Source organism: Lepidochelys olivacea (assembly GCF_965140295.1).
Source record: "Lepidochelys olivacea isolate rLepOli2 genome assembly, chromosome: 5".
NCBI lineage: Eukaryota > Metazoa > Chordata > Testudines > Cheloniidae > Lepidochelys > Lepidochelys olivacea.
In genome coordinates this window covers 123,528,292-123,538,770 of record NC_140415.1, presented here as the reverse complement: position 1 = coordinate 123,538,770, position 10,479 = coordinate 123,528,292, and the positions used below count along the sequence as shown (strand labels likewise).

The 10,479-nt window shown below is 46.7% G+C and overlaps 1 protein-coding gene and 1 long non-coding RNA gene across 2 annotated transcripts; one reads left to right on the top strand and one right to left on the bottom strand.

Moving 5' to 3' along the window:
• Window positions 1–2,164: 2,164 nt before the first annotated feature.
• LOC311520507 lies at window positions 2,165–4,587 on the bottom strand. The gene is made up of 2 exons (XR_014711619.1): window positions 3,492–4,587; window positions 2,165–2,518 (listed from the first exon to the last, which is right to left on the bottom strand). It is a non-coding gene; the product is annotated as an uncharacterized lncRNA (long non-coding RNA).
• On the top strand, window positions 2,920–6,128 carry MRPL50 (mitochondrial ribosomal protein L50). The gene is made up of 2 exons (XM_084628008.1): window positions 2,920–3,047; window positions 4,616–6,128. Exons 1-2 carry the CDS (start codon window positions 2,962–2,964, stop codon window positions 5,004–5,006), a joined length of 477 nt encoding a protein of 158 aa, XP_084484134.1. The 5' UTR covers window positions 2,920–2,961; the 3' UTR covers window positions 5,007–6,128.
• The last annotated feature ends 4,351 nt before the right edge of the window (window positions 6,129–10,479 follow it).

Here is a 10,479-nt window from a genome sequence, read left to right as displayed (position 1 = left end):
TTATGTGCATCTGATTCACACACAATTAAAATGTAAGTTTAATTCTGTCTCACAAGTGCACATATACACCTTGGGCTTACTTTCAACTGCTTGTTGAATTTTACGTGTACAAACTAAACCAGACAAAATAATTGCCTGTGAACAGCCAATGAGATCAAAAACATATTTAAAAAAAATAAGAAACTCTGCATTTCTGATAATGACTTAGGCCTTGATCCTGCAATGTGAGTTCAGAGGGCCTTCAGGTGAGCTCAGGGTTCTGCCTGCAAGGCACAGCTTTCAGGGTCATAGCCATAGACAGTTAAAGCTACCTCCAAAGACTGTGTCCAGAGAATCCTTCTCTTCAATTTTATGCTGAGCCTGGTGCATATTGGGACAGGACTTTGAGAGCTGAGTTAATGATGTGCGTATAATACCTAACTCTTACATGGCACTTTTCACACACAGATCCCAAAGCACTTTACAAAGGAAATAAACAGTACTATCCCCATTTTACAGACTGAGGAAACTGAAGCACAGACACATTATGTGATTTGTCCAAAGCTACTCAGAACCCCAGAAAGAGAACCCGTCTCCTGAGTTCCCAGGCAGACTCTGTCCACTAGGTCCTGCTGCCTCTTAGATACTGATCCAGTGCACACTCTCTGTAAACTTGTAGTCACTATCACATTCTGGGGTTCAATCCAAACGAGCGAGGGGTTGTATCACAGCCTGCCCTGTAACCCTGGATGCCTCACAATGCTTTGCAGTTGTATTTCCCAACCTGAGCTGCTCACAGTCTACCACCATGCAGGTTACACCCTGAGGGTCTGTATCCAGCCACAGCCCTGGTCCAGCAGCTCTGACCCCGACAGCCTGTTAGCAAAACATCAGTCACACTCTGGCTTTCACCAGACTTGGTTACTACTTGCAGGGTGACCCCAACACACTCCCAGTTCCAAATTTTCCAAAATCAGGTGTTCTGCACTGTCCAGCCCTTTCGTGAACAGTTCCAATACTAAAGGTTGATTGCTCCTGTAAAGAGTCAATATTCAACAGTTTGCTACTTTAACTGGAGTTACCGAACAATTCAGTCTAAACTCAGCATTGGATTGGTTTAGATTTTAAAAAAAGAAAACAGGTTTATTAACAAAAGAAGATACGATTTTAAGTGAATTCAAGTATGACAGATAAAGTTAGAAATGGTTATAAGCAAATAAAAGTGAAAATACACATCTACAAGTCTAAAACTTAATCTAGCAAGGCTTTGTTCAAGATCGCCTCTCTCACCCAGTCTTCCAGTACGATGGTGACTGACCCTTTCCTTGGTAAGGATCTCTCCCCAAGGCCCAACAATATTGGTGCCTTTGTTTTCTTAGGTGAAAGAGAGCGATCACTAGGGGTTCTCTGCTCCTTTCTTTTATAGTCTAGTGAACCCATGAACTAGGTTATTCTGAAGATTCCCCTCAAAGCAAAGATTATTCAAACAATAAAGGACGCAATATGGAATAGGGTGGTGAAGGAGGCACCTTTCTTCCCACCTGTGTTTGCAGAAATGCAAATTTGCTTCATCTTCTGTCAATTCCTCTCCCTGCTATCTTGAGGCCCCACTTTACTATTTATATATAAACTGAGGTAAAACACACATTCCTCTGTTTAGGATAGACCTGTTTAACAACCTTTGCCTAGGCATGGCTGTGTGGTTTTGAATGTGTGCCAACATCAGACAGGGGGATTTCGTAATGTCCCATATAATGCTGCTACACACATTGCACCAAGACATTATTGACCAGCAAGTTATTAGTTTTCAAATGATACCTCACAAGGTATCTTTGTACAAAGATCATTACAATAGCGCATAGGGTGTGACTATGGGGTGCTTTTGGTCAAGTCACCCTATGTAACTCACGGTTGTGTGCAATATAACAGTACCTTTCTTCCCCTAAAAGATTACATTTCTCTGCAAAAAGTTCCCAAGATTGAAAAACACCTCTGCCATTCAAAAGTGAATGCTGCAACTGTTTCAACGGCTGCTCCTCTGCTCGGCAGCCCAGCCAAGAAGGAATGGTGGGCTGGAGTCAGCCCCCTGCAGTATGTGGTGATGTGTAATGCACCATCCTCATTGCCTGCCGGCTCTATTCTAGGTACCCCAAGTAGGGGCTTGTTAACCGAATGCATTGCTGAGTCAGGAGGCTGAACAAAGGGATTTAATGATGCAAGTGAGCACATGCACCACACCAATACCCGTGAACCAAGGCATGGCTGATGCAACCATCTCAGGCTTGCAGCTTTCGCAGCAGCTCAGTTTTGTCACTGTCATCGTTCAAAAACCGCGAGTCAGGCCCCAATGACGAGACAGGCCTAAAAAAACGGAGATCTGAAAAGTACACGTTGGGCTCTTGTTGAGTCTTCAGGCTGCACCGGGACACGCTCTCCAGCTTTCCTCCGCACCCATGAGGGCTAGAAACTTACTTTAAGCCCCCGGTCCCCGCGAAAGCTGAGATTCCCACATAATCACGGCTCTGGATCAAGACCTGGGCTTTATGAAAAGCATTTAAAAAAAAAAAAAGTCACAACACTCAACATAAGATCAGGGGCCCGGCGTGACACGGAGCCGCCGCTCCCCCGCCCCAGCTGGGCCACCACCAGCAGCTCCCCACGGGCACGGAGGAGGCCCCATCCCGGTTGCTATGGCAACAAGCGCCCCGGCAGCTGCAGACCCTTCCCGCATCCTCCGGGCCTCACCCCGCTCAGCTCCACCCAGGGCACGAGCCCCCGGAGGCCGCAGCCGCGCGCCGCTCCGAGGCGAACTACATCCCCCAGAGCGCCCCGCGGCGCCGTGCCTCGCCCACGTGACCGAAACAGCCCATGACTCCCCTTCCCGTGAGGCAACGCGCGCTCCCGGAAACAGTCCGACCTCTCCCGTCGTGCCACGGGCCTTACGTCCGGGGGCGGGGGCAGTCTTTCTGCGGCGCTTCCAAGATGGCTACCGCCCGTGGGCTCGTGCGCGCCTGGAGGCGGCTGCGTCTGGGGGTCCCGCCGCGCAGGGCATTGTGGGGAGGCCTGAGGTAACCGCGAGGGAGGCGCCCGGTGCGGGGCCGGGCCCGGAGTGGGGAGGGACGGCGGCTTGGGGCTGGGGTTCGAGTGCCCGCCGCGCCGCCGGCCCGAGCCGCGCTAGCCTCGTTCTAGCCTTCAGCCCCGCCCCCCGCGGGCTGGGGCCGCGCGGCACGCCGGCGGTTGGCCCCTGCTCGAGCTCGCCGCCAGCTGTCGCGAGCTTCCTCGCCTCCCCAGCCCGGGCTCGCCTGGCAGCGGCGGGTAGCGAGTGGGCAGGGCCAGGGCCGGCTCTAGGATTGTTGCTTCCCCAAGCAAAAAAAAAAATTTTTGGCCGTCTCTCTTTCCCCCCCCCCGTTCCCGGCTCTGCCCCAACTCCACCGCTTCCCACCCCCTCCCCCACCTCCTCCCCCGGGCGTGCCGCATTTCCCCCACCCCCGCAACCCCCTGCCCTCGCTCACCGCCGCTCCCGCCAGGGAGAGGAGCGCGTTCAGGGGAGCAGGCGGAGCGCCTCCTCTCGGCTTCTCCCCCCTCCCTCCCAGGCTTGCCGCCAAACCGCTGTTTCCTGCCCAGCAAGCCTGGGAGGGAGGGAGGGAGGGGGGAGAAGCGGAGCGGCGGCGGCGCGCTCAGGGGAGCAGGCGGAGGCGAGCTGGGGCGGCGGGGCCACATTTCGAGGGGCGGCCTGGCCAGCGCCGGAATCCCGCCCCTAGAAATGTGCCGCCCCGAACACCTGCTTGTTTTGCTGGGGCCTAGAGCCGGCCCTGGGCACCGCGTAGCCCTACTAACACTGCCCGCGCCACAGCAGCTGAGCTCGCGGAGAGCTCGTATCTGCCTGGCTTGTCCTGTAGACTTAGGGCTTGTCTACACTGCGACGTTGTGGACAAAGCTTGTTTCTTTCATGGGTACTTTAAAAAGTCCCCTTGGGAAGGACAAATTTTGCTGAAGCAAATGGCAGTGTGAACACTGCCTTGTCTCCTGCTGACAGAGCTAACGCCGCTTGTGGGACTGGAAGTATTTTGTCTGCAGAAGTGCCGACAAAATACCGACAGAGCGTTTACACACGCTGGCTTTTAGCGACAAGGCTGTGTTGGCACAGCCTTGTCGCTAAAAGCTGCGTAGTGTAGACAGGCCCTCAGCGACACAGACTCCAAGGGCAGCGTAGACATGCCGCCAGGGCCCGGCTACCCGACAGCTGCTACATTAGCACAATACCCCGCTGCAGGTGTGCCACTAAAGTACCATAAACCTTTGTTCAGTCATTGTGAGCACCTCAGTCTGAGGCTTCACAGAGATGCTGTGAAAGTGCAGGGGCACTTGCTCCGTGAATATTATTGAAGGTGGGCTTTCTGGAAAAAGCTGGGACTAGGCTCAGAGTGCTAATGTTTGTATTGAGTGTGTATGCAAATTAGTGAAGGAAACAGCTTGCTCTGTCTTCAGTGCTGGCATATGTAAGCGCTATCAAATTGTGGTAGCGAAACCAAAAATGAGTGTGAATCAGGGGAGGAGGGGAATCTAACCTAAATGGAAAAGGACACTCAATTCAATAGCCACTGGGAGATTTAAAATACTTCCTTCTGATTAACAGGAAGAAGGTGAAAGAACCAGAGGAGGTTGAAACAGCTGTACTAGTGAAAGAACCACCCATCCTGGTGTGTCCCCCACCACGCAGTAGGAAGTACCTTCCCCCAGAGGATCTCCAGAGTCGTCTTGAGTCTCATGTCAGGGAAATTTTTGGACCCTCACTCTCTGAGGACTGGCAAAAGGCTTCACTAAAAGAAAGCAAGTTAAAGTATCACCTGCTGGCACAATTGGCTGCAGAACTAGGCCATGCGGTCCCCAATTCACAACTCCACCAGATGTGCACTGCTGGGGATGTCTTAGCTTTCTACAGCACACAGGTCAAAGATGCCTCAAAATTTGATGAGCTATGCACTGCAGAGCTGCCCTCAAACCTAAAGATTATGTGGGAATACTGAGTCATGCCAGAGAAGAGGGATGACTTCTGGGATGATGTCTAGGTGAGATTCATCATGGTGATGGTCTACGCATCATATACTCCATTGGGAGTTCATTTAAATATCTTCAGATTTAAAGGACACTGCTTACTGCTTCAAAAAAAAAAAAAAAACCATGCTTTTGTTATGATGCGTCAGTGACAGCGTGGTCAGTAAAGAGAACAACGTTTGTATCCCCTCTATTCCAGGCCATGCTCCTTATTTAAGGGTACATACAACTGTAAAAACAAACAAAACTAGCATCGAGTTTCAGAGCCTGTGTCAACTGACTCTGGCTTATACTAGGAGGCTCAGACTCAGAGCTGTAGGTCTCTTTTGCTGTGTAGACGTACCCTACAAGTAATAGAGATTGAGGATAAACAGAGGGCACTGATCCTTGCACCACTGTAAACTTCATTACTGGAATCTGTATTGCATAATGCGGCTTTGTGACCTTGCATATATATGATGTAGAGAGAGACTGATACTGAGGGAATCTGTCAGACTTATTCATGTGTGCTGGAGCTAGCAGATTGTGGAGGAGGGGTGGGGAAAAAGTCACCCTCTCCTTTTCTCCAGTGTATCTTGTAACAGTCAGCCTTCTCTGGATGGGGTGGAAATGTAGGTCCTATCAGCAATAGTACAATCAAAAGCAATTCCAGATGCACAGTCTGTAAATCCATTAGATGTTGGGTGTTTAGATTACAAATTGGCTGCTCTTGAAGAAACTGCTATGTGGATGTACCAAAACAAACTGAACTGGTTGCTTTTAGACAATGAGCTCCAGCCTAACTCAAAACAACCATGGTCTTAAGTAAACATTTTCAGGTATCACCAAGATTCAGTATCGCGATTACATTTCCTAGTTAAGGACTCCCACCATATGCTAGGAAACTGAGTTCTGGTCCCCTCAGCAGTTGCTTATTACAGTGTTCACTCTATTCAGAAGTTTTCCTTACCACACAGCGTAAGTGCATCTCCAATAGTTAGTCCGCAAGAGTAGATGGTGGTGATTTGATATACATACCCATCAACGATGTATGAAACAAAAATAGAAACATTTTGTAAGGAGATGTAAAATAAATGACAAGGTGTGGAAATGTACTGGTGTTGATTATGTGTGACTTCTGTCTTTCACAGACAAGTTTAAATGCAAGAGTGGTCATCTGTGGGTATGTGTGAGCGTGGGTCTGGGGGAGGATGAATGTATCTACACCATCACACATGGTGAGCCTGGGTGGATCCCTTTGGGTAGGAGGCATTTACAGTAACTTGTATTAACAGATAATGCAGCATTGTGGAGCAGGCATAGAACTGCTTGGATTGTATTGCTCAGCAGACCTTTTCATCATCTACATGTGGCACTCCTGCTCTAGGATTTATTTTTACTTGAGTGCAAACATAGGTTGTGTCAGTTTTGAAGTACAGTGAGCAGCTTTCCTTTTCAATTGCGGATTCCTATTACAAAGGTTATTTTGCTGCTTTAATCAACAAATTTCATAGCCATCACTTTATCACAATTCCCAAAAAGTTACTAGGGAACTCATACTCCCAAGTGCCTCTTCCCTTCCCAGTCCAGAGGAGTTCTAGCTTTGCCTCACAGCGATTCTTTTAATTGTTTTGGATGACGCTTTAGTAGAAACAGTGCTACTTCTGGTAGCTATGTATATGGGTGGGCTGGGAGAGGTGTGTAGAAGTTAACTCACCATAGGTGCATCCCTTTGTGACTGGGCATGGCATAACAGGCTCTCCTCCTCTAGCACCTTATGCTGACAATCACTCTGGTTCTTGCACTGGTCTCCCTCTTCTTGTACCTCCGCTCTCTAGTCAGGTCACATTTAGTCTTGCCCCTTCTAGGATAATAGGAAGTCTAACAAACAAATGTGTGATCCCTCCAGCCAGTCTGCCACTATCAATTCAGAGCCCAGTAGTCCATTCACTGTTTTCTCAGGGTATCCAGTAGTCCATGTCACCTTAGAGGCTTCACACCACCTTATCAGGTGAACCCAGGCCTGCCTTCTACACTGGGTTCTAATCCAGGGACCCTAGGGCAGGCAGTCAAGGTTCACTTCACCAGACTCATTGCTGCTATCCTTCCTACAAAGCCTTTCCCTGGGCTTTCTCCTCACAGTGCAAGAGCCTTCTCATTCCCTCCAAGCCTCTTCACTGCCTGCCCTAGGGAAAATGATTGCAGAGTTTCTCCCTATAGCCCCTTCTGTTCCAAACTTCCTCTGTTTATAGCACCACCCAGCTCCTTCCCAGCTCGGCTTCATCATTAATTAGGCCTGGCCCACCTCCAGGTCCCACTAAGGTCCACGTTAACCCTTTCTGAGCCAGGACAGGGTATACACTGCATCACATTTAGAAGAGTTGACTCAGCACAAGCACACTTCTGGAGATACCCATGTCATACTACAAGTTAGGAATTGTAAACGCATCATAGAAGATTAGAGTTGGAAGAGATCTCGGGAGGTCATCTAGACCAACCCTTTGCTCAAACAAGGACCAACCCCAACTAAACTATCCTCACCTAAACTATGAAAGATCTTCATTTGTAATGCAAATACCTTTCATATCAGCACCTAGCATAGTGTGTGTAAATAGAGGCAATGTAGCAAACCCAAAATATATAAATCTGTCCATAATTGTGGGAGGCAGGCAATGGTTGAGGGCTGATTCATAGATTCCAAGGCTAGAAGGGAGCATTGTGATCATCTACTCTGACTCCTCTATAACACAGGCCATAGAACTCCCTCAGAATAAGTTCTATAGCTCCAATAAGATGAAGAAACCACAGAGGCATTGTTGGGTCCTTAATAACTCTGTTTACTAACTACAGTCTTAGCTATATACAGCCTGCTGCACTAGCAGCATCTAAAACACAGAACATGGTGAGTGTTTCTAAACAATTTACATAAGAACGGCCATACTGGGTCAAACCAAAGGTCCATCTAGCCCAGTATCCTGTCTTCTGACAGTGGCCAATGCCAGGTGCCCCAGAGGGAATGAACAGAACAGGTAATCAAGTGATCCATCCCCTGTCACCCATTCCCAGCTTCTGGCAAACAGAGGCTAGGGACACCATCCCTGTCCATCCTGGCTAATAGCCATTGATGGACCTATCCTCCATGAATGTATCTAGTTCTTTTTTGAACCCTGTTACAGTCTTGGCCTTCACAAAATCCTCTGGCAAGGAGTTCCACAGGTTGACTCTGCATTGTGTGAAAAAAAATACTTCCTTTTGTTTGTTTTAAACCTGCTGCCTATTAAATTTACATTATTTCTGTGTAATAAAGATGTTCTAAATACTGGAGTCTTGTTAGTGGTTTCTGGTGAGTCAAGTTTGCAAGTACCTTGCAAAAAGGATTGGAATGGAGAATGACCAAATCCTATAGGGTTTCTCATATATTTATGGAGTGCCCTAATTTCAAGGAGCCCAAAGTACATAATAAACTATGTATCTATAAGAATGGCTTCACTGTTGCAATTGAGCCATAGGGGAGGTGAAAGGGAGCAGGCAGGTGGCATGTGTGGAATAGCAGGTGTAGGAGAAGTGACGACAAAAAGATAGGTTTCAGAGTAACAGCCGTGTTAGTCTGTATTCGCAAAAAGAAAAGGAGTACTTGTGGCACCTTAGAGACTAACCAATTTATTTGACCATAAGCTTTCGTGGGTTTTTCTCACCCCGCCCCCCCAACACACACACAAACTCACTCTCCTGCTGGTAATAGTTCATCCAAATTGACCACTCTCCTTACAATGTGTATGATAATCAAGGTGGGCCATTTCCAGCATAAATCCAAGTTTAACCAGAACGTCGGGGGGGGGGGGGGGGGTTGTAGGAAAAAATAAGGGGAAATAGGCTACCTTGCATAATGACTTAGCCACTCCCAGTCTCTATTTAAGCCTAAATTAATAGTATCCAATTTGCAAATTAATTCAAATTTCCTTTTGACAAAAATTTCCTTTTGACTAACTTTGAATTTCCTTTTGACAAAAAGATACCCGCCCAAAGTCAAAATTTCACAGAAAGCACTGGGGATCTTTAATGTTTATACTAAGTGACAGAACCTGGTTTTTGAACCAAGTTACCTGAGGGTCTTTGTCCTAAAGATCCATGGATGGTAAACTGTATGGAGTTCAATGATCTACCTCGGCAGAATCAGGGCTGGCCCTAGACCAAATGGCGCCATAGGCAAGGAGTGTCTTCAGCGCCCCCTCCCTCCATTTGTTAAACTTTTGAATACCTTATTTTTTATTGCATTTGTAGCCCATTTCATGACTTTGATGCATGTCTTGCATGCATGATTGATCCCTGTGATATAAGATGATAAATTTGATATAAGATGCTATAAGATGATAAATTTACACTAGGATCTGTAAATCTGTATTTATTCATGCCATATATAAGCAAATAAAAAAATTAGTTTCCTCTAAGCTTATGGAAACTTTTTAATTGTAAGAATAACTGATATGTACTAACATCAAGAAATTAAACTGTGCACCAACATTGTATGGACCACTATTAAATAGTGTTACACTAGGTGACAGCCTTAGAATGTTAACCCTCGTCCGTTAGTTCAGAAAGTCATTTTTCTCGCCTTTTCCCCGCAAAATGAAGCACAGCATCAGAGAGATCTAAAGACTGGCCAATTCATTTCCTCTAAGCTTACAGAAACATTCCAGGAGGTTAGTGAAACATGAATCCATGTATGGACCACCTGAAATATTTTCCTTCAAACATTCTGTTTTCCCTTTTGTCGCTAACAACAAAAACAGCACCCCAGGCCAGGCACCCCTCAAGCCCGGCACCCTGGGTCACCTGCCCCTAAATCCAGCCCTTGACAGGATGACGGACTGAGTTGACTCTTTTGAAATCTGAACATTTGTTTTGAGGGAGTTGAAATATTTCAAACCTAATATTTGCCCACTATGTTATCCCTTCTGGACGGATGGAGAGAAGCACACATGCACTCTTTTTGATGTTCAGCTAACATGGTCAAAGGTGCCAATATAATAGGTAGATAACTGCTGGTCTTTTCTGAACAGCTGGAAAAATATTTTTGGGGATTTTTTTTTTTTTAAATTTCAATTGGATGTTATTTAAATTACAAGTTTTTCTTTTGTTTAAAAAAATCTGTTTAAAATGAGATCTGAATTTAATATAAAATAGAGTAAGGCCAAAATTTACTATAATCTCTTAAAACATTTAAATTAAAATATGCTGAATCCATGAGCCTCTATCAAGAATTTTGAGCTAAAGGCTGCTTTTCTATATAATGAAAGAATCAGGGGGCAAATATCTAACTTTTATGGTCAAGCTTTATAAATATGGCACAATAGGTTATGTCCTGTATTAAGGACTTGATCCTGTGGGGGACCCAGGGACTTTGCTAAAAATGCAAGAGACTGGCAAAGTCATCACAAGCCTCGGGACTTGGCCTCAATACCATCA